The sequence below is a fragment of the Euleptes europaea genome, chromosome 9 (genome assembly GCF_029931775.1).
Source record: "Euleptes europaea isolate rEulEur1 chromosome 9, rEulEur1.hap1, whole genome shotgun sequence".
Taxonomy (NCBI): Eukaryota; Metazoa; Chordata; class Lepidosauria; order Squamata; family Sphaerodactylidae; genus Euleptes; species Euleptes europaea.
The window spans coordinates 2,427,167-2,451,588 of record NC_079320.1 but is presented as its reverse complement, the minus strand read 5'-3'; the positions used below and the strand labels follow the sequence as shown (position 1 = coordinate 2,451,588).

Below are 24,422 nucleotides of genomic sequence, written 5' to 3'. Positions count from 1 at the left end.
GTTAACTAGATACTCATCTGGACTGATGTTGTATCAATACTTGCAGCAGGGGCTCGATTCCTACCCGGCACCTTACAAGAGCAAGGCTTTTTTTTTTTTTACAGTATACCTTTGCCATTGATAATTTGTTTGCGTTGCTTTCTAATTCTGCAAACCTGAGGGGGGGGAGCAGAGGTCTCCAGGTGGAGAGACTTGCAGGAAGCTCAAGGAAGCAGGAGAAGAGCCGTCCAAGCAGTGGGAATGGCAGAGAGGGGGTCAGGGCCAAGAAAACGTGGGTACATGGTATTGGTTGAGCCTCATATAAAGCAGATCTCCCTCCGGCTCTGTTTTGCATTAAGAAGTACAAGAAGAGTACCTCTGCCCCAATGAACAGAATCTCAAACTGAACGTCAGGGAGGGATATCAAAGAGAGAGGGGGCGGCAGAGGCAGGGACAACCAGGGGGAGAAGAGGCATTTGTTCCAGTTGCGGGGACTTGAGCCAAAGTGTGACCCACCCCGCCCACCTTACTCTATGAGTAGCAGCAGCAGAAGAGTTGCTTTTTATATGCCAACTTTCTCTACCACTTAAGGAAGAATCAAGCCAGCTTACAATCACCTTCCTTTCCCCTCCCCACAACAGACACCTTGTGAGGTAGGTGGGGCTGAGAGAGTGTGACTAGCCCAAGGTCACCCAGCTGGCTTCATGTGCAGGAGTGGAGAAACCAACCCAGTTCACCACATTTGCCTCTGCTGCTCATGTAGAGGAGTAGGGAATCAAACCCAGTTCTCCAGATAAGAGTCCACTGCTCCAAACCATGGCGAGCATTAATCTGGAAAACTGGGTTGGTTTCCTCACTCCTCCACCTGAAGCCAGCTGGGTGACCTTGGGCTAGTCACAGCTCTCTTCGAGCTCTCTCAGCCTCACCTACCTCACAGGGTGTCTGTTGTAAGGAGGGGAAGGGAAGGTGATTGTAAGCCGGTTGGATTCTTCCTTAAGTGGCAGAGAAAGTCATCACATAAAAACCAACTCCTTCTTCTTCTTCCACAGCTGGTGCTGCCAGAATGTGAGGAGGGTGGAAACAGGGAAGCCACTTCTCCAACTCCTGTTGGCTGTGAAGTCCAGTGAAAAAGGGGTGTTTCTCTTGCTTTGTCTTCCAAAATTATGGGCCCTTTTCATGCTTTTTTCCCCCCTGTGCTCTCTCTCTGTCTCTGTCTCATCCCAAGGCCCATTTTGTCTTTCTCAGTAGAGAAATTCCTATGCCAGGGAAGCATCTACATTGCCCCAAGGAATCCCTCAATGCAACAACTTTGGGTTCCTGTTCTCCATAGGAGAATGGCAGCTACATCTCTGTATGAATCACTGCTCTGCTCCTGCCTCTGCTGAAGAGTCATTCCACTGTGTCTTTGCCTCTGACCCTTCGATCATTCAATCATACAGCAGAATAACTTGCTGTCAAAGGAGGGGTGCCCAGAACAGTGACTCGTGTGGAGACATGAGGCGCACCTCTCTGGAGTCCACTTTTACATGCTCTGTAAGGGGAGTCAGCTGGAAGATGGAGGTCTGCTTTAAATTTTATTTTTTAAAAATGTACTCTCCGAAGTTGGGGGAATAGTGGTTATTTATCAAGCCTTAAAAATTAGCACTGTAATTTATCTTGGCTTTAACTTCAAAATGGGTGATGTAGTATACAGTACAGTGTGGCCAGATTAGGCCCTCTGACGTCAATGAGACTAATAATTTTAAATCCAAATCTTCCGGCTAACCTGGCTGGGGGGTGGGGAGGGCACTACAGCCCAGACTTCTGTCAGCCTGTTTCTACCTCTATTTATGTGCCCCGGCTCTGACCCAAGGCATGGTGGAAAAGTGCAGATATCTCCCCCCCCAAAAAATGTCGGTAGGAACCTGTTGCTCCATTTTTGTCTCCCGGTTCCCGGTTCCCCGATGTGTGACATAAATAAAGTCACCACCTCCTTCAGGGTTCCCACTGTGTGTTTGGTTGGAGGAGGAGGAGAAGGAGGAGGAAGAGGAAGAAGAGGAAGAAGAGGAAGAAGAAGAAGAATTGGTTTTTATTTACAATCAACCTCTTTTCCCCTCCCCACAAGAGTCAGTCCTATCTAAACCCACTGGTTTCTCTCCTTGGACAGAACTGGCATCCCAGACAGATGTTCAAGCCTTCCTGGAAGAGTTACCCAAGGTGGTGACTGATTTAGGGTAGTCTATTCTGCCAGCACTTTAGCAATAGCATGAAGCATGATCCGGAATCTCCTGTGCAAACCTGGTCTAATGGAAGCTGACCTTATTAATTCCAACGAGTCTTGCGCAGGACAACTAATCCCTGGATCATGCTCAGACGGTATCCTAACGATTATTAATATTCGCATTAGCCCTAGACAGCATCCGTATTGTTCGGAGCGGAGGAGAAGCTGAACGCAAAGAGGCAGGAGGGGATTTGGCGCACCGATTTATTTCGCTGTCGTCTCCTCCCCTTCTCACGAACAAGAAGCCAAGATGGGTAGGACACACACCCCCTCCCCAAGGGAGGCATCTTTGGGTGTTGATGTGATGTTGGGTGATGGGGGAGGTTCCCAGTCCAGGATCTGGTTGGAAGAGGCCTGCCACCCCCCCGCCTAATTATTGCAGTAGGTGGTATCCAAAGCTTTGGGTTCTTTAGGGGGAGGGCTCACAAGGAGGCAATTCCGGAGGGCTTTTCTATGCACACAACTGAGGTGCAAATTATTCACAAAGTTATTGGGATAAATTGTTAGGGGCAGTGGTCTATACAACTATGTTAAGGTTGCTGAAAGGAGGGTCCTACTATGGGATTTTGGCATCATGTAATGTGTCATGTTAACATTTATGCTTTGCTTCAGTTCAGTTTTTTAGACTTCTGGTTTGTTCTACAACCCAAATTCTATTTTGTTGTTCATTGACTGTTCCATCTTGTTGGTTGTAGTGACTCACTCTGTGTAATCTGCCTTCAGTCCAAGTGAGAAAGGTGGACTATAAATAAGGTGAATAAAATACCTTTCTGAGCAGTGGAAGGAATGCATTTCAGAGGAAAATCTGTTTACCCGCACATACTGTTCACACTCATCTTCTGCAGGGGCCCCAATGAACCGAATCCTCCGAGGGAGAGACACTCCTTTCTATGGGGCTTGCTCAGCAGAACTTTCCGCAGACTCGTGCCGTCTCAGGTATACCTTGACAGGTGGTTTTAAACGCTGGCTGGGAAGGGGACCGGCTTACTTATTTCGATCCAGAGAAGAAGCCCCATAGAACAAAGAGGGACTGACTTCGAAGTAACCTCACACAGGATCGCAGTTTTAAAAGTGTACTGCTGTTGGCCGCCGGCCACCCCCCTCACTGGAAAGCCGAGATGTATTACCTTCCGGGATGCTGCCCGCTGCCGGGATCCCCGTGCCCCTTCCTTATCTGCGAGCGATCCGACCATCAGTTAAGCCTCTGCAAGCGAGAGAAGTCGGTCAGTGCTGGAATCTCTCCCTCCTGGATTCCTCGGTGTTTCCTTCCCTTGGACTATATTATTCATTTATTTCGCGAATTCGTAAGCCACCTCTCCAGAGTCTGCTGGAGGCGGCTCACAACAAAAAACGGGCGGAAGAAAACAAGCCAGTAAAACAAGTGCAGGATGGTGCTGCTGCACCAGTCTTGTTGGTGGGTTCCTAGAGGCACGTGGTTGGCCACTGTGTGAACAGACTGCTGGACTTGATGGACCTGGGTCTGATCCAACAGGGCCTTTCTGATGTTCTTATGTAAGATGGTGAACAACTTTGGTTGCCATGCAAATCAGACGTCCCTCCCATTGATTGCGTCGGCACCCGCACCACGGGCTGCAAAGACTACCCATCCATCCTAAATTTACTCGGGAGTAAATCCTTCTGTGTCCAATAGAAGTCTGACTCAGCTGCGATTTTACAACGGAAATCTATGGGCTTGCCTCGAAGGCTAAAACTGTGACCATTGAATTGAGGCGTAAGAAGCTCGTAATATTCCCAGCGGTTCTTTCCCCACCTGCTCGGCGCTGCGACAACCGGACCCTTCGAAGACTGTCCTGGAATAATCCCCCCTGCAGAGCGGTCCCCGCACCTGGCGGACCTTCCCGCCCCCTCCACCTCCCACCCCCCAGCCTTCTGCCGCCTATCAACCCAAGTGTCCTTCGGCTTATAAAACGCATAACATCAATCCGAGGGAGTGAGCCGGAGGTTAGGCCAGCTTCGGCCGTCCGGTTTCAAGCGCTAGCAGCGTCTCCGGTTTCCTCTCTTTGAATGGATGTTTGATTCTTGAATGAGGAGGGGGTTGCTGTTTCCACTGGCGGTTTGTTGAGAATTGGGGGGAGGGGGTTAATAATAAAAAAATGTGCCTGGATGAGTCTGGGGGTGTGTGTGTGGCATGCCGAGTACTTTCCTCTTCCAGGGCAGGCCATTGCCAACGGAGTATTTTGCAACCTCTGCCTTTTCATTGACAGCCGAGGCCTGAATGGACTGGCGCAGCAGCAATAGCGACCCCCCCCAAAAAAAACACCATTTAAATTATTTTCTTTGGGAAGTGGGGGTGGGGAAGCCCGGCAGGGCAAACTCTAAACAGAGTCGCGCCCTTCTCAATCCATTGGCCTCCACGGTTTCAGAGGGGTTTGATTCCCCTGGCGTAGAACAGGACAGCTGGAAACCGCAGGAAGGAGGATGCGAGTCAAGTGGAGAGGCCCAGACCCTTCCAAGGACATGGAGGGGGGGCGATATTGTCCGGTTCCCCCCCTCTTTCTGGCTCACCTTCGCTCTCCAAGAAGAGGCGGGAGCTGGAAAGCCTCTGGCCCCGCCTGCTCGGTTTGGGGAGCGGCCTGACAGCTCCTTCTGTAGCGCCCTGCCCTCCGCCGCGCCGTCGGTTTGCAAGCGCCCGCCGGCCAGCCCGCCAGGAAGCTCCCTGCCATCCTTGACATACCCCATTCCGTATCGATTTCGTGGCCATTGCGAGCCGCCTCCAGCACCTTCTCTGGAGAGGCGGCATATCAATTCCTCTCCGTCAATAATTGGTTCCTTCTCCTGTTCACCCAGGACTGGAGGTTTTTAAGAAGAGGTTAGATGGCCATCTGTCAGCAATGTTGATTCTGTGACCTTAGGCAGATGATGAGAGGGAGGGCATCTTGGCCATCTTCTGGTCACTAGGTGTGGGGGGGAGGTAGTCATGAATCTCCTGCATTGTGCAGGGGGTTGGACTTGATGACCCTGGTGGTCCCTTCCAACTCTATGATTCCATGATTTTATGATCTTAACGCTCCGGCAAGGCTAGCCCGATCTCATCAGATCTTGGAAGCTAAGCAGGGCCAGACCTGGTTGGTACCACCTTGGGAGACCACCCAGGAAGTCCGGGGTTGCCATGCAGAGGCAGGCAATGGCGACCCACGTCGGTATGTCTTTTGCTTTTCGGAAGCTAAGCAAGGTGGGCTGGGTTAGTACTTGGATGGAAGACCACCCAGGAAGTCCAGGGTCGCCATGCAGAGCTAGGCAATGGCAAACCAGCTCTGTTTGTCTTGTGCTTTGACCTGGATGGCCCAGGGTAGCCCCATCTCATTAGATCTCGGAAGCTAAGCAGGGTCGGCCCTGGTTAGTACTTGGATGGGAGACCATCGAGGAAGTCAAGGTAGCTATGCAGAGGCAGGCCAGGGCAACCCGTCTCTGCTCAACTCTTGCCTCCACCACCCCCCCATGAGGGGCGGCCTGGTCAGCTCCGACTCGAGAGCACTTTCCACCATCACCAGCTCCTTCGCCTCTTTCGCACAGTCTTCCTCATTATCTCCCCCCCCCCTCGGGTTTTGTAAAGGGGCTCCCGGTGCGCTTGCTCCAGACGCTCTGCCTTCGCTGCCCGCTGGCCGGGGAACGCGTTGGGCGCTGGCCTTCCTCCCAGGCAGGAGGCTGCAGCTCCAGGCAAGGAGCCGGCGGGCTGGGCGCCTCGGGCGGGAGGCATGTGCAGGAGCGCGGAGGGGAGATCTGGGAGCTCTCGCACATAAGAACATAAGAAAAGCACTGCTGGATCAGACCCAGGCCCATCAAGTCCATCAGTATGTTCACACAGTGGCCAACCAGGGGCCTCCAGGAAGCCCACAAACTAGACGACTGCAGCAGCATTCACCCTGCCTGTGTTCCACAGCACCTAAGATAATTAGGCCTGCCCCTCTGATCCTGGAGAAAATAGGTATACATCATGACTATTATCCAATTTTACTAGTAGCCATGGATACCCCTCTCCTCCATGAACATGTCCTTTTAAAGCCTTCCAAGTTGGCAGCCATCACCACATCCTGGGGCAGGGAGTTCCACAATTTAACTATGCATTGTGTGAAGAAACATTCCACGGCAGCCTCACCTGTGTTTCCTGTTCCCCAGCAGGGTTTGCAAAACCCATGCATGATTGTTCCCGAGAAGAACCTATATTCATACTATTCCGAGGCATGAATATGTTAATGTATGTATTATTTCTTGATTGACCTTATTCACGGACCACCTTACTCGCTTGGACTGAAGGTGGATGGCACAGCGCCAGTCAAAACAATCAACAAAATTCACCTGAAGAGGTGAGCTGTGACTCGTGAAAGCTCATATCCTGCCTGAAATTTTGTTAGTCTTTAAGGTGCTGCTGGACTCTTGCTCTTTTCTACTAGTAAACAATATATTAGGATTCTAGAAGGCTGGAACCAGCCAGAAATCTAAACAATAGAACTGAAGCCGAGCATAAGTATTAACATGCCACATTAAATGATGCAAAATGTAAATGTGGGATCCTAGTTTCAGCAAACCTAACAGAGTAGTATATAGCCCACAGGTCCCTCATCATGTATGCAAGTGACCTTGAGGACCATTTTGTACCCCGCAACCCTCTCGCCTCTGCAGAAATATAGTCGAGGGGTGACGACATAATGACAACCTTGCTGGCTGACCTTGGGCCAGTCACACACACTCAGCCTCGGCCCTGGGAAGTACTTGAATGGGAGACACACACACACAAGGAATAACAGGGCTGATACCCAGAGGCAGGCCTCGGAACATCTCTTGGCTTGAAACATCTGTCTGGGACGCCAGTTCTGTCCAAGGAGAGAAACCAGTGGGTTTAGAAAGGACTGACTCTTGTGGGGAGGGGAAAAGAAGGTGATTGTAAATAAAAACCAACTCCTCCTCCTTCTCCTCCTTCTTCTTCTTTAGTGTTGCCATAAGTCAACTGTGAGTTGACCGCAAAAAAAAGGCACTATATAATCCTGTGCAGGCTATATTGCTTGTGAGCATGGAGGGGGTGCATGCTAGTTTAATCTTGAATGTATCTAAGACCAGGCCTTTCTACCTGGCTGCAAATCTTATCTCCCCCTCACCTATAGTGGCCCCCAGACTCACTCAAACCACCTAGCCTTCCTCTCTCCCCCCATCCATTTTATTAATTTATTTTATTGACGTTATTTGTAGTCCACCTTTCTCTCAGGGACTCAAGGCGGATTACACAGATGGAGTCAGTACCATCGACGGGATGGGGCATTCAATAACCAGTGCATTCGAATTTTAGCAGTCTGGAACCAGTCATCTAAAAGAGCGAAGCGTAACATGACAAATTAAGAGGTGCAAAAATCACATCGTAAGATCCTACTTAGCAGTAAACTATACTCGGTAGTATAGACCACATCCCTGACACTCCTCAGGGTTTCTCAACCACAGAGAGAGAGGCCACAATGAAGATAAAGGCAGCAATTGATAAGAATACTGGCTGGGGAAAGACATTTCATGGACAGTCTCGCTAGAAAATCGGCCTTTTCCTGTTTTCAAACCTCATAACACAGTGTAGGGCCCAGTCTTCATCCAGGTGCCGGCGAATGAGGCCGGGCTGGCGGGGCGTTTTACAGAAGACATTGAAGCTGATTTTAAATATATATATATATAGGAAAGGACAGAGGGGTGCAGAAAGGAGGGAGGGAGGAAACAGAAGAGGGGAAGGATTGCGCTCCTCTCTGCACGAGATTCTAGTTTGAAAACCGCTATTTTCCGCCAAGCTTCACTTCAAATCTTCAGAGCGGTTTTTTGCCGTCTATCCGGGATCGCCCAGGGACGATAATGTGCTAATGAGGGTGTGGTATGTTAATATCTTGATACTTACAGGACAATGATTAGCACATTACCTTTGATACTTCTTGCAGGAGAATGATTCAGCTCAAACCCCCCTTTCTGACTATATATTACTCTTCCTACACACTTAACACTGAGAGACACTGTCCTTCAGTGTTATTCCCCTGAAGATGCCTGCCACAGCTGCAGGCGAAACGTCCGGAAAGAAAATACCAAGACCACGGTCACACAGCCCGGATAACCTACAAGAACCTATTTATTTATTTATTTATTTATTGCCATTTTCTGGGCATGGAGCAGGGGTCACTGGGGGCTGTGGGGGGAGGTAGTTGTGAATTTCCTGCATTGTGCAGGGGGTTGGGCTAGATGACTCTGGTGGTCCCTTCCAACTCTATGATCCTACGATGCGAAGCCCAGAGGGCACCCTGGCTCCCTTCCGCTGTGGGTGAGTAAGGCCCCAGGGGAAGGTCTCCTGCGAGTGTGGAGAGCAGCAAGGCCTTCCGCAGGAGAGCTTCCCGCCGAGCTCTGCCCCATGTCCGTCCCAGTTTGAACTTTCCAGCAAAATAACAAGGAAATGGACGATCCCCCCCACAAAAAAAGGAGACCTTCCCTCTGTCCAGGACACGGGCAGCAGTTTTCCGACCCTCCTTTCTGGAACAGAGTCTGGACAGCCGGGGCCTGGCGGAACAAGACAGCGGTCCCGAGCAGGGGGAAGGTCCCTTCCCAGCAACTTCCCCTCTCCAGGGTTGGTCTCCCCGCAGGAGGCTGGAAGTCGCCACAAAAGCGCCCTGCCTGTAACCAGCCGGCTCTTCGGCTCCGAAGACGCGTCTGAGCCTCAGGCAGCCAGGCGCAAGGAAACCTCCCAGACGCCCAAGAGCTCGCAGGAACCGGCGCAACCCCTCCAGAGATTGTAAGCCCCCCCCCCCGCCTCCGGGGCGGTCTGCGGCGCCACCCGGCAGTTTGCTCCAGGGGCTCCTTTGGCATGATGCGTCCCCGTTCCGAAGGAGCGGAAATCTGGGTAAGATCCAGCCGAAGTTCACCGACAGTTTATAGCAAACCGGTCCCACTGATTTTAGCAGGAGACGTTTAAAACGCTCTTGCGGGGGAAACAGCGGGTTTTAAAATATAATTATAATTATTATAAATTATAATGTATTTTTAATGATCGTTGTTTGATTTGCTTTGTAATCCGCCTTGAGTTCCCCAAGGCCGAAAGGCGGCTAGAAATGTCTTAAACACATACATAAATAACTTAATAACTTAATAATTAAATAGACAGACAGACAGATAGATAGATAGCAGGGAGAGTGCTGAACGTTGCCGGAAAGGTGTCCAAGTTTATCCTAGGAGGTTATCACTTGTGCGTCTCACGTGCTGTCAAATGCATGTAAAGTGTAGAATTTCGTTGCCTTCCGGGGCCGAACTCCGAATGGCAAAGCTCAACCTGAGGCATTTGATTGTCCGCTCGCAGGTAGGCATATAGGCAGGCCGCTGGCGAAATATTTGGCATCCCTTTTTGCTAAAAGAATCTGGGACGCAGCTTTCTCACGCGCATCAACACACCTAAGGAAGGCAAATTCAGCCGCAGCTTCCAGACGGGTTCGGGAGGCCATTTATGCCCGGGAGGTTTTGCCTTGGATTTGCCGCTCTCTAGATGCACATTTTTCCCATCCCAATTCTCAAAATTCAACAGTAAGCCCCCATGCTGAGTTTTGAGAATTTGGATGGGGAAAATGTGCATCTAGAGAGCGGCAAATCCAAGGCAAAACCTCCTGTGCATAAATGGGGGAATTCTACGGACGAAGTGACTTGACTCCGCTTCGACCACGCGCGAAGTGGCGGCTCTGCAAAGACGGGCGCAGCTGGGGTAGGTCTCCTCCGCAAGCCTCCTGAGAACGGAATGGCGATGCTCGGGCGCCGCCCCCCTTCACTGCAACGAGGCTTGCGCAGGAGAATGGCCCCCTATACACAATGGGTTTTTATAAGATAAAAACAAGGAATTCAAGGGCACCTCGAAAACGATTCCGCCGCCAGCCCCGGAGCTCGGTCGGTCGAAGGAGCTAGCCCAGTGGGAAGGCGCCCGGGACTCTGGGAGTCGTCTTCAGGGGCCCAGAGTACAAGAGCGAGGTGTTGGGGAACCAGATTCACGGGTTTCCCCTTTTCTTCTCATTTCCTCCCCTCCTGTCGAACCTACCTTCCAGGGCTGTTGTAATGCCAAGGTGACCGTGCGAGCACCTCGGAGGAACAGAGCAACTGACCCAATCAAACAGTCGCCTGGGGCTTGGGAAGAAGCGCCAGACAGGGGTGGGAAAGTCAGGGATGCTACGAAACCAGCTTTTCTTTCATGAGGAAGGGTCCAGGCAGGGCCTGAACTTGAATTTGCTCCACTTGGAAATTGTTCCAAAAGCAAGAGTCCCCGTTAGCCGCCCTCGTTCATAAGCACAAAACTTCCCAGAAACTCATGATATTGAATCGAGGGCTGGAGAAGTTTGTTATGAGGAACGGGAGATTTGGGGTTTTCTGTTCCAGTTTGTTGTTAACTGAAAATGTTTTAAACTGTTCTTATGCGCCTGCTTGAACCACGAGGAAAGGCGTTTTAATGAATTAATGAATTTTAAAAGTTAATAAAGCACGGGTTTCCTATTCTTAAACGTTTGAGTCCCAAGGCTGGTTAAGGCCCTGGATACGAGCTTCAGAATCACACAGGACTTTACATCTGCGCCTTAGTACCCTAAAGAAAACATTAACGCACACCGCATAAACCGTAGAAAAAGAGCAAGAGTCCAGCAGCACACTTTAACACGAACCGGTAAAGAATGAAGGGCCTCGCGGAGAAAGCAAGACAAAATACAGGCAACATACAAAACTGAATTATTCCGGAGGGCGTTTCTGCGCAGGCAATAGGATTGCACCATACAAAGCGATTCACAACCTTACTTGGATAAATGATTAGGGACGGTGGGCTATACTACTGTGTTTGCTGGAACTAGGATCCCGCTATGTACATTTTGCATCATTTAATGTGGCATATTAATATTTATGCTTTGCTTCAGTTCTATATTTTAGATTTCTGGCTGTTTCCCGACTTCTATAACCCTAATATATTGTTTATTGGGTGTCACATTTTGTGGGTTGTATTGACGCACTCTGCGTCATCCGCCTTCAGTTCCAGTGGGAAATAAGGCAAATAAATACATAAATAAATCAAAACTGCGGTTTTACCAAGTTTAACACCCAGGATGTGCTAGGCATCATGCGGAAGAGGCATGTCTTTTTCTATATTTATTTGATCTCTTTGTTGCCCTCTTTGAAAAGAACGCAGATCCAGGGCTGATTACCCAGGCTGAGTCCCATAGTTGTGTTCCAATGGATTTGCTTTCTGTACAACCGAGAGCGAAAGGAATCCCTGGCTGTTAAGTGAACCCAACGCCCCAGGCAGGGGTCGAACTCCTTCTAGAACTCTGCAAGCATTAAACAAACACACACACACACAAACAAACAAACAGGTACGTCCTTTAACAGGTACTGCTAAGTGGGGAATTCTTAACAGTTACTCTTTTAGCACATGTGGTTTGGGCAAACACTGCTTACTAACATAAAATGCATCCCTTCTCTCGTAAACAAGACACGGCCCATCCCCTACGGAATCCTTTGGAAATCCGCACCCCTCTTTCACCTTGACCCTAACCCCCTTCCCAGACGCACAAAAAAGCAATATTTCCCTCCGGAGAAATGGGAGAGGGCAGAATAAAGGAGATGCCGGAGAGGTCCGGCAATTCCTTCCTTCCTTCCTTCCTTCCTTCCTTCCTTCCTTCCTTCCTTCTCCGTCCATTTATTTATTTATGTAGTTGGGAAACGTAGGTGCCGTCTCTCCAGAGACGCTGATCCCAAAGTACAAACAATGCAATAAAATAATATAAAACATCAGCAGAAGAATTATCAAACTATACAACTGAGTCGGGGCATAAAACAGCAGAAAACGCCGTTCATTCAGCAGCCTAAAACGATTGTCATAAAACAGTCCTCAGACAAGAAGCAGGCAGGCAGGCAGGCAGGCAGGCAAAAAAGGAAGGAAGGAAGGAAGGAAAGAAAGAAAGAAAGAAAGAAAGAAAGAAAGAAAGAAAGAAAGAAAGAAAGAAAGAAAGAAAGAAAGAAAGAAAGAAAGAAAGAAAGAAAGAAAGAAAGAAAGAAAGAAAGAAAGAAAGAAAGGAAGGAAGGAAGGAAGGAAGAACCCGCAGCCGGGCCAGAGACAGAAGAGAGACAGAGGGACTGGTGGGTTTGGGAAGGCGGGCGGTCGGAAACCGTTTTTGCTCTCTGAGGTGGGGAGAAAACGCTCCGGTTCTGAGGTTCTGGCCCCGGCTTTCCTGCTAGCAGCGTGGGGGAAACCACCCACCGAGACCCCCACCCCTGGAGTCTCCCGCTCCCTGCACAGATGGGCCCAAGAAATTCTATTGCGGGATATTCCGCAGGTGTTAATCCGGAGTCGAGGTAGTATCATAGCTTTTCGAAAGACAATTCAGATGGGTCCTTCAGAACCCCTTTGATTCCCCTCCAGGTTGGCTCTGAGGGAGGCTTTAACATCCTGCTACATTGATCGTGTCTTTGCAAGAGGGTTGCCAACCTCCAGGTGGGGCCTGGAGTTCTCCTGGAATTACATTTGACCCCCTCCCCCAGACGAAAAAGATCAGTTCCCCTTGGAACAAATTTGATGCGTTCGAGGGTGGACTGACTCTATGGCGATTTGCCGCACTGGTGTCCCTTCCCTCCCCAATCCTCCGTCCCCAGCTCCACCCCCAAATCTCCAAGAATTTCCCAGCCTGGACTTGGCAAGCCTACTTTGCAAGAGGTCGGCGCTAGGAGCTGTACATAAGAGCGGCCCAGTTAATCAGGCATCTTTTTCACACAGTGGCCGACTAGACGCTCCCAGAAGCGCATCCCCTGCTGTCGACACCAGGCATGGGTATTCAGAGGGTTAACTGCCTCTGAGCATGGAGGTTCAATTGAGTCCTGGTGGCTGATGGAGCTCTCCTCGATGCACCGGTCTGAATCACAGGCTCTCACCACACCGTGTGGAAGTTAATTCCACAAGCAAAACCGCTCTTTTCTTTGTAGTCCGCCTTTCTCGCTGAGGCTCAAGGCGGGCTACATAGAAGAGCTTCTCCCCCACCCCCACCCCCACCCCCAAATCTATTGCCAATGGGCTCCATTGGCGCCCGGAAGATCCATTCCTGTGCCGGAGAGGCAGAGTTCTCGCTGTACCCTTTCTCCACCCCGGGCATGATTGTAGCAATAGTGGGGCCTCCAAAGTGGTGCCAGTGGGCGCTACGGTGCCCGCTGAAACCTTTCCTGGTGCCCGCCAAGTGTTTTTAGAAAGTGGGCGTGGCCATCTCGGGGCTTCTGGGGACCCGGCTGGCTGCTCAGATTAAAAGAACATTGCAGCAGCTGCCAGCCACCAGTGTGGTTTTATTTTCTCTCTCCTCTTTCCCAGAGCATTTTTTTAAAAAATCACTCTTCTTGTCCCCTGCATTTGGGTTTCCTCTGCGTGTGTGGTCCCCCCCCCACTCCCGCAGGGGCGATTTGGTGGCCGGACCCCCCACCCTGAGTCAGAATCCCAAAAGTGCCAGCAAGCTCAAAAAGGGACCCCTGACTTCAACTAAAAAGCTCCAGACTCAACCTTTCCTGATAAAAGGGGGGATTCTTGCCCCCTGGATCGTTTACCTGGCCCCCCTTTTTTGCATTTTCTCCAGCTCTACAATCTCCTTTTTCAGGCACCGCGGCCAAAACCGTCCAAAGCAAGCCCAGCCCAACCCCGGCTGTTTCGCTTTCAGCCCCTTCACTTTGGCAAAGATACCCATCTCTTCTAGCTCGGGATCGTCCCATCAGTCAGTTCTTGGGGGATCCTGTCAAAGCGTTGCTTTGAATTTCCCAGCAAACACGCCGTGACTCGAAGAGGAGTTGCTGGTAGCAGTTATGGGGCTGCGGCTTTTAAATCCAGAGTCTCTTCGTTCGGCACCGGTTATCAGTAAAAACAAGCAACTGGGTTGAACAGACTAAATCTTGGACCCAGGCCAGACCTATGTCTCTGAAGGCTGCGTACATTTCGATAAATTTTTATTTGTTTGTTCGTTCACCTTATTTACAGTCCGCCTTTCTCAAAGGGACTCAAGGCGGATTACACAGAGGGGGTCAATACAATGGACAGGACATTCAATAACCAACTGCATTCGGATTGTAGAAAACCACCAGGAAAAAACCTGAAGCATCGCGTAAGTATTGACATGACACATTCATCAGTACAGAAATTACATAAATAGGAACCTACTTACTATAAGCTATTCACAGCAGTGTGAATCATAAGTAACTTTGTGAATCGTTTGTACAGTGCAGCCCTATTGCCTGTGCAGAAAAGCTCTTTGGAATAACTCGGTTTTGCCTAGTTTGTAGAAAGTCAGGAGAGTGAGAGCCTTTTATTTATTTATTTATTTATTTATTTATTTATTTATTTATTTATTGCCATCTTCTGGGCATGGAGTAGGGGGTCACTGGGGGGGTGAAGGGTATTGGAAAATCTGCCCTTCTAGGACGGTGTCACTTGCCTGCACATTGAGAGGGGAAACTGACCACAGAGTCAGACAGATAGACAGGACAGGGGGAAGGTCATCTCTAATTACACCTTGCCCTCATTTCCTGCCCCTTTGATGTTTAGAGGATGTATTGTCAGGGAAACTTCCCCTCTCTCTCTCTTTTCCCTTTGCTCATCAACCAAGCAAGATTAGAGCCGGGCACTCTGCGCGTCCAGGCCTTCCCACCCCAAAGATGGAGTGGAAGGCAGATACCCTTTTATACCTAGAGAATTAGCAAGGTAGATCAGGATAGGGGACCCTTGTTTGTCCTTTCCTATCCAATATGTATTTCAACAATAAATGTACTTTAGAGCAAACGACTGATGCTCCTTTTATTTTCACACACGCACGCACGTGTAGCTTCTGCAGCTGCTAAGCTTAAGGCACTCTGCTAAATACTGGAATATCCCTACGATAGATATTCCAGGGGAGGTAGTTGTGAATTTTCTGCATTTGGGCCAGGGGTTGGACTAGATGATCCTGGTGGTCCCTTCCTACTCTATGATTCCATTCCTTACCTCCCTGGGAACACCACATTCTCCTTTCAGTGTGCTTATTCATTCTTTCTCAAGAAAGAATTCTTCCACCTCTGGCTGCTGCCTGTCAGGAGTAGACAGACAGAGAACCAAAGCCTTGCTATATTGCTGTGTGATCGTTTCAGAAGGTAGCCCTATTATCTGGGGGTATGGGCTCTGACCCTCAAAGCTCATAGGCCCCCCCCCCCAAAAAATCTTGATGATCTCTCTAAGGTGCAACTGGACTCCAATCTGTGTGATAGTAATGCTGCCCTACCTTACAGAGTTATAGTGAGGCCTGAAGGTATCCTGGCCATCCTCAAAGGAGTTGTATCTGCTAGTTTGGATTATTTATGTTGTACGTATACTGTCGTGAGTCGCTTCAGGAGAAAAGCGGGATACAAATGTCTAAAGTGCTTTGAACTTTCTGGAGCCTTATACTAATGCTACAAATTGAGTGAGGAGCCTGTCCCAGTTGTTCTCTACTCTGGGAAGCACAACATTCCTTCTGTGTAGAACATCATGTTTGGTTTGATCCTGGCCTACCAGTGTCCGTGTAGCAATGGAATATTTGAAGCAGTACTTCAGAATATCCTAGACATGTTTGCTTAGAAGTAATCCATGATGTGTTTAGTGGGTCTTACTCACAGGTAGGGTGCCTAGGATCCATCCAACACATTTGCCTTTCCTCCAAGGAATGCAGGGAGTCTTAATAAACTTCTCCCCAGGTCTATGTTAGCTTCGCAACAATCTTGTGAGGTAGGCTAGTCATTGAGATCAACCGGCCTCGCCACTGGAGGCCAGTGTGGATTAGAAGCCAATTTTCCCAAGTGCTGGCCTGCTCTCTAACCACTAGACCACACTTTCTAAGAAGGATCCAGAACTCAATGGGACTCGGCTGCGGGGTTATATTGGTGTCAGGGGCATGAGTTCAGAATGAAGGCTTTCTGCCTTCCGGTAAGGTTGTCTGTGTATATTCTTATATTCTTGCAACTCTTCTGCAAATGTGTGTTTTAGTCTGCTGATCTGTGACTGTAATAAATGATCGATCGATTCTGTCTTGGGGGCTGACTGACTGATGGACAGGGTAGGTCATAAGAACATAAGAAAGGTCATGCTGGATCAGGCCAAGGCCCATCAAGGCTGGCGAGGACTAGAAACCCTCGGATCGTGCTACGTGTGTTTTATTTTGGTTTTTGGGTTAAACCCGGAGAGGATCGCTCTGTCCACGGCTGATCAGCCACCATAAATAAGTGGTTGAGCCTCCACTTTGGGTCCCTGCTCGTGACTTCCCAGGGGCAGCTGGCTTACTCAGCAAAGGGTTCCGGACGCTCTTTAAATGTGGGGTGCAGCGCTTATATCGGCCTCGGCGGCAACGAAAGTCTGCAGAGGAGGATCCTGAAGAATGGCCGGCCGCACCTGGGCAGGTGAGAGGGGAGCGCGCCCTTCTAGCTTCTATCCCGCTCTTCCTTTTCTCACCCAGCACAGAATCAGGGCCCTTCAACTAAAGGCACAGTCCTGAGGGAGCCCCCCAGAAGGGGATTGAAGCTGAGCCAGAGCACCTTGGGCGGGACACCTCTGCCCAAGAAGGATCCTGCCCGAAGCAGCGACCCTCCGAGGTACGTCAGCAAGCCTTCGCCAAGGTTGGCGATTTGGCTGCCAAATTGCGGACTTTGCAAAAACCCCGCTGATCCGTGGCCTCGTCTTGTCTCCTTGGCCGCCAAACCTATTCCAGGGGCTTTGCAGAAACCCTCCGGGGGCCCCCCGCCCCCCCCCCCGTCTCCGTCCTAAAAGCAATGCGGAGACCGGGCGAATTTTTCTCACAAGTCCCCTGGAAGAGAATGCAAGCGAGACTAAGCACCACCGGGACAAAAGTCCATTCTTTCTGGATTTCCGACCGGCATTTTCCCTGGCGGGTCCGTCGGGCCTCCTCCTCTTCCCGACTGGCGGGAATGATTTTAAACACCCACCGACTGTTTTCGAGTCTTCCGCACGGCAGAAAGATGCGGAGCTTTGGAACTCGGCCCAGACTGAATTCCACAGACAGGAAGACGACAGTCAGGCAGACAGACAGAAACAGGGAGACAGACGGACAGAAAGAAAGATATAGAAAAAGACAGCGATATTACAGTTAGATGGACAGATGGACAGAGGGACTGATAGATAGACGGAAACAGTTACAAAGGGATCTAGATACAGGCAGACGTATAGATCGAATGGGGAGAAGCACAGACAAGACAGGCAGAAAGGAAGAAACAGAGACAGACAGACAGACAGACAGACAGACAGACAGACAGACAGATGGAAACAGTTACATAGAGATCTAGATACAGACAGACGTATATTTCGAATGGGGAAAGACAGACAAACAGAAACAGAGACAGAAACAGACAGACTAAGACAGACGGACAATGATAGCTAAATAGATAGATAGAAACGGAGAATCAGACAGAAAGAAACAGAGACAGATATACGCATTATAGACAGACACACAGACACCGGGTTATCATTATTAGGAAGGAATCCCTTTGAAAAGCCTCGCAGCCGCTCTGCAGACGAGCCTGCCTGGGCCTCCGGGAAGGAGGCGATCCTGCGACGAATGGCCATTCACGCCACGAAGCGGATGACAAAACGGAGGCGTGTGAAACCTTTCCAGCAGGTGCCCGCTTACAGGTGGGGGCCCAGGCGCCCCATCCCCCACCTTATTATTCTCGGCCTGGCAAAAACCTCCTGCCTCCGATCTGCATGGAGCAGCGAATAAAACAACAGGCCCGTTTCATCGTCCAGGAGTCCTCCGGAAGCCCCCGGCCCTTTCTCTCTTTCCCCCATCCCCGAAATATTCGGCTGCAAAGGAGCCAGCGAGAGGAGGATAATTTGGGGGGGGGGGAGGGATACGCCTCCCGGCTAGATGGCTTTAGGATACAGCGGGGAAGGTCGCCTGGAAGGGAAGGGCAGGAGACTTGCCCGCGGGATCGTGGCCCGGGAAATGTAGCCCCATGAAACGGCTCGGGGACGTTTCCTGGCGGGCCTCGGCTTCGCCATTCTCCTTTTGGTAGCTCTGAGCAGGAACGGCTCGGGGGAGGCGGAGAAGGAAACAGCCAGGAGGGACCCCCCAACACACACACACACACACACACACACACGCAGCCCGAGTGGTTTTCAGGCAGTCCTTTGACCGAGAAAGAGAGAATTCAACCCTACAACCAAGAGCAAACGTTTGGGAGATGTCTACCGTGGAGCATCCAGTTTCTCTCGCGTCGAGTCCGGCCATTGAGGATATCTCCCCGGAGACCCGGCCGGCCTGGAGCTCAGGGAGTCCCACAGCTGCGTGTTCACTCTAAAGAAAAAAAAATAAGGGGAGGGGGAGATGTTGATGGGAAAGACCATCTTCCTTTCCTTTCCTTTCTCCTTTAGAAGTTCCTTGATTCATAAATCTTGAGCAGCGTAATTCCAAATTTAAGGGATAGAAGGAGGAGATAAATTTTGCCCCAGCCAATGTATTTTAGGATCGCTGTCACTTAATAAATAGGTTATTCTGTCAGACACAGAGTTACTCGTCCCATCTGTTAGGAAAGGAATAATATATCTTGATCTTAGATCCTCATAAGGAGGACATTCCAGGAGCAGCGCGTGTACTAGAGAATCAATAGAGCCAGAAGAACAGGGGCAGGACCTTTCCCAGGATGGTAGGTTAATGCATCTACCTTGCAAAACCATAGACGGGGTTCGCATTCCCTCTAGCCAGAAAAAAAGCTCTTAAGAAAGAGTTGTCAAGAAATAGGTATCAGCAGGCAAGCCACGTGGCAGAAGACCATCTTCCAGCAGGCGGGGGCATTTTTTTGGCTGCCCCCTCCCCACACAGCCGATTGCAGCAGGGTCTTCTGCAGGGGCAAAATCGACACCTGCCTGTACAGGTGTTTTCTGTCTTGTGTCCCCCACCTTGTGGAACAGCCTGCCTGAGGAGGTCAGGAAGGCTCCCGCGCTCCTGGCTTTCTGCAAAGTATGCAAAAGTGAATTATTCAGGAGGGTTTTTCTGCACAGGCAATGGGGTTGCAATGCACTGTCCAAAAGGCTTCACTAAATTACTTGGGGAAATTATTAGGTATTGTGGTCTATACTACTGTGTATAGTTGGCTGTAAATTGGATCCTAGTATGTAGTTTTTGCATCATTTCATGTGTCATGTAAACACTTATGCCTTGCTTCACGTCTGTTTTTTTAGACTTGGTTCTTCTACAATCCAATTCCTACTTCACTGTTCATTGACAGTGCAATCCTAAAGAGAGTTACTCTTGTCTAAATCCATTTATTTCAATAGGCTTAGACTGGAGGAACTTTGCATAGGATTGCAGCTGTAAATGTCCCATCCTGTCCATTGTATAATCTGTGTAATCCGCCTTGAGTCCCAGTGAGAAAGCTGGACTATAAATAAGGCAAATAAATAAACACAAATAAATAAACTATGAGCCAAAACCTCTATTTATTTTATTTATTTTCGAACAGCTCTTCAGTTGCCGAAGGAAAATGGTCGGAAAGGCACGCGAGGCTTGTTTTGAAAGTCCGGTTCCCGCAGCCAGCAGCTAGGAAGAGTTTTAAGCAGCAGACTTTTAAACACGTTCCCGAGGAACAATCTCCTCCACACGCACGGGGCAGGCGCCAGCTAAAATTCAACTTATTTACCTAGTAGTAATTTCTATGGAAGAGGTAAGGAAAAATTTCTGCCATTGAAACAAAAGGTTTCGGGCGAGGCTGGGTCGTCTCTGTGAAGAGGAAACCCTGTTTTTGCCTGAAGAAGTCGAACTGCTTTTCATAAGAGGAGTCCGTTTCCGGTTGTAAGGCAGAAGCCTACGGCCCGCAATTGGGGGGGGGGCGAGGTATCCGAGTATTTGTGGGTTGGGCACATTTTTCGAAAACAGAAGGGTTGTGATGAACCGGTTGTGAAAGGCGGCACCAGCTCCGTTCTAGCCTGGTAAACTCTCTTGGAATCGGTAGTCACTCCGGATTTAGGTCAGCATTCCTGAAGTTAGCACAACTGACCCAAATTGTAAAGGATCAAATTTTGACCTCCAGCGAGGAAAGCGGGTGGTGGGGCGGGGGGGGGGGGGGCAGCCGATCTAGAGCCATCGCCCAGGGAGTTTTCAACCAGGAGCCGGCAATTCTTGTTTTTTGTTTTTTTAACCTGTACAAGAAAGGGTTCCGATGTGGCTCCACGTGCAGCCAGACTAATGCAACCCGATTCCTGCCAGAACCAATCTCTGGATTTTACATTACCTCTAGCCGCTTCTTTCCCTCACCGTAAGGTGTAAAGGTTTGGAGATTTGACTCCTAAGCACATGGGGGTATTATTTAGTGGAGAAACGTATACTCTGGCGCTGTAGGCTACTTGTCTAGAGAAGGCAGGCAGGCAGGCAGGCAGGCAGGCAGGCAGGCAGGCAGGCAAGAAAGAAAGAAAGAAAGAAAGAAAGAAAGAAAGAAAGAAAGAAAGAAAGAAAGAAAGAAAGAAAGAAAGAAAGAAAGAAAGAAAGAAAGAAAGAAAGAAAGAAACTTTTATTTTTCTGCGGAGGTAATCCGTCCAAGTTCCTAATAAAATCTCTTTCCAGTCACTTGGGGCTCGGTTTCTCTCTCTGCTGGCTACGCTAAATGTTCTCCATTCCAGAGACTATACAGGGCTGTGTGGGTGGGTGGGTGTGTTAAGTGCTGTCAAGGCGCTTCCCACTCATGGCGACCCTATGAATCAAAGTCCTCCAGAATGTCCTGTCTTTGACAGCCTTGCTCAGATCTTGCAAATTGAGGGCCGTGGCTTCCTTGATTGAGTCCATCCATCCCTTGTTGGGTCTTCCTCTATTCCTGCTGCCTTCAACTTTTCCTAGCATGACGGTCTTTTCCAGCGACTCTCACCTTTTCAAAGTAGGACAGCCTCAAGTTTAGTCATTTTAGCTTCTAGGATCAGTTCAGGCTTGATTTGATCTACAACCCACTGATTTGTTGTTTTTTGGCCGTAACACAGTATCCAACACCACATTTCAAAGGAATCTACTTTCTCCCTGTCAGCTTTCCTCAATACGGGGCTAGTACTAAGCAATCAGCTTGTTCCGATATTTGCTTTCCCCAAACGGAAACCTTCACCTAGGTTTCTTTCTGTTTTGATCAAGGAAGATCTACACACACGAGAGAGAGAGAGAGAGCGCCAGCGCCGAAACCCTGATCAGTGGGGACAGGTTGAGTTCTCCTTTTTCAAGGAAAGGGTCCCGACCCGATCCTGTGGAAAGTTCTCCTGCGCAAGCCCCCGTGAAACAAACTGCAGAGTCCCTTAGGAGAACTTCCCCTTAGGCCGGGGTCCTCCGATAGTTTACAGGCGCCTCCCGCAAGAGGATTCATGCAGAGACCGAGACTCTGGATGTTCCGGGGAATTCTCCACCTGCTTAACGGTTTCTTGGAAACCCAAACCCGAGGGGCGGCTGCACGCGTGCTCCACCGGGCTCGACGGTGCCCTGTCAACTCGGCCTGGAGCAGGCTGCCTTTCCTCCCTTCCCAAATCCCAACCGCTCCGCAGCGACCCGGGAGCACGGTGAACTTTCGCGGTCTTGCAGGAGGTGCCTCCTCGTGTGTTTCTGCCTCCACAGGCGACTCCGTAGTTCTGCTGGCTCCTCAGGTCAAGGATCGGGAGCTATTTCCCCTCTGCTTTTCTTCCCAGCCTGTAAAGTTTCTTCTTGCCCGGGCCTGAGGAAGGAAAAACCAAAGCACACGCCGGCCAGAAAGCATTATTTAATTTTTGTCTAGTTATTTATAGCCTGCGTTTCTGGCTGAGGCGCCAGGTGGGTAACACAATCCACAGGATGGGACATCCAATAAAGAAAGCAACTGGGTGAGGACTATAGAAAGGGCTGAAACAGAGCAGAAGCCCTTGAAATGTGGCAAAGATGTCACAGCTAATGATCAGTTATTGAGACAGGAATATGGGAGTCACATATGGGAGTCAGCAGATCCCTCAAACGGTCGGGAGGTGGAGAGGCAGCCGATGCGACGGTTGCAGAGAAATAAAATTTCTTGACCGCTCTCACCTGGGCAACCAGAAACAGCGAAGCCCGTGAGGAAAGCCCTGGATTGGGCCCCAGCAAGGGAAAAGCATCGGAACGGAGGTCCCGATCCAGCTAACGTCAGTCTCCTTGGAAGCAGGGGGATTCCTAGTTCGAACCACCCAAGCGCAGGCTTTCCTGTGGTTTGGTCTAACGGTGATGGAAAAACAGGCGGCCCCGATTTCTAGCCACACAGCCTGAACAATTCAGCATTTTTTTTAAAAAAGCAAACTACCCGGGCCGCCCCTCCCCTCTCTGTGCCCTATCCACGCAGCCCTGTGAAAACAGCCGCGGGTGCTGCGAAGGCGCGAGACCATTTCTGGTCTGATGCCCCCCAATTCCCGTTCTCAGCCCCCCCCCCAATAAATTACTTAGAGCAGAAGCGAAGGTGGGAAGGGAAAGAGTGAATTCCACTGGCAGGGCTACACCGGAGGCAACCGCAGCCCCCCCCCCTCCCTTTCATGGCCCCATCAGCTCCGCGCCCAGCGCTGGATCTACAGAGCGGAGAAAGAAAAGGGGAGTCGGGCCAGCGACGTTGGGGACTGGAAGGGAGGTGTCTCTTTGCAGGCACACAAACCACTCGCGTCCTCCCCTCCCTGCACTGCCCCCCCCCCACCCTTTAAAAAGAGATTGCAAAGCACCGTCTCATTCTTCAAGAAAATGTCTCCCAGGCCTGGGCTGGCCGGTGCGCTCGGAGCCCGGAGCCGGCCTGGTCGCCTCCTCTGGCCACGCTCGCTGGAGGGTCCGGGGCCTGGGCGGCAGCCCCTGCTCGCTGCAGAGGCCAAGGCGCCATTGGGCCCCGCCGGGGGTCTCGGGCTAGCTGGGCAGCAATGCGGGGCGCCCAGCTCCCCCGAGGCGCCGGGCCAGAGGGAAAGGCGCAGGGGGGAGGCGAGTGGGGGTGGGTGGGCCTTTGCTTCTCCGACGTCTTATTTCAGCCGAGCCCAACAACTTCCCCTGACCCCAAGACACATTCCCAGGTTTACCTTTCCACCAGGCAACATTATTATTATTATTTATTTATTATTTATTTATTATTGTTATTATTGTTATCATTATTAGTTTGTTTGCACCAGAGACAGCTCCCGTTCCAAGTCTGAACGGAGGGATTTTCCTTCCAGGGGGAGGGGGGGAGGCGGGCGGGGCCCGAGCTGCGTGCGCGGCCGGGCTGCGATTCTTTGTTTGCCAATGAACGTCTCGGGACTCCCGAGCAGGAAATTGCGTGTGCGGCCGCCAGGCCATTTAAAAGCGCCCTTTTACTTTCTGCCCTGGTCTCTCGATCAGGCCCCGCCCCCCTGGTTGTAAAAAGGCGGCGGGGGGGCGGGGGCTCGAAATCACAAGGAGAGGGGAGCATCTTTTTTTTTCTTTTTTTTAAAAAAATGGGCATTTGGGGCTAGGAAAAGCCACCGTGGCGGGAGAGGCGGAGAGGGACTCTGGAGGGACCGCCCCCTCCCCTCCCCTCCCTCCCCTTTCAGTCCCGTCCCTCCAGGTTAGCCAAGAGGGCCAATCCGTCTCCATCGGCGCAAAGTCCAACCTGAAGGCTGCGAAGGGGAGGGCCGAGGCGGAGGGCGGGTGGGTGGGCGCGCAGGAGGGGGAGAGGGCGGGCTGGCCGGCCGGCCGGGCTGCGCTCCGCTCGGCTGCGCTCTTCTCTGCGCCTTCGCTCATCAGAGAGGGGCGGCGGGCGAGCCCGAGCCAGGCAGGCAGAGGCGCGGCGGAGGGATGGCCGGGCGGCTCCGGCAGGCAGGCCGGCCCGGCCGACCCGGCTGCGCCCGGGGGGCGAGGGGCAGCTAGGCAGGTGGATGGGGCGGGGCGGAGAGGCCGGGCCGGGCCGCCGCTGAACTCCGGGCTGCCCCGGCGCCGCCGTCCGGAGGAGAGGGCCGGGCCAGGGGGAGCCGTCTGTTCGGGGAGGGGGCGCGCATCTGGGCCGGAGGGTGGAAGGGAAGGGAGCCGGAGGTGGGCCTCCCGCCCTGGGGATGGCCCGCGCCGCCTGGCTGGGCTCCGGGCAGCCGCTCGCCGATTGCTGACCCCGCTCTGTGGGCCCGTCCACGCGGAGCCGGGAGAGGCAAGGTGGAGGGGGGAGCCGGCGGGTGTCCCCTCCCGCCGGCGCGCCCCCAGGC

The 24,422-nt window shown here is 51.1% G+C and overlaps 1 protein-coding gene across 1 annotated transcript in view; it reads left to right on the top strand.

Annotated features, from left to right (window-relative positions):
* The window catches only part of SIGLEC1 (sialic acid binding Ig like lectin 1), a 47,316-nt gene extending 41,308 nt beyond the window's left edge, over positions 1-6,008 (top strand). The window contains exon 21 of the mRNA XM_056855758.1: positions 5,814-6,008. Coding sequence (XP_056711736.1) covers positions 5,814-6,008 — 195 coding nt within the window. The remainder of the gene's footprint in view (positions 1-5,813) is intronic.
* The last annotated feature ends 18,414 nt before the right edge of the window (positions 6,009-24,422 follow it).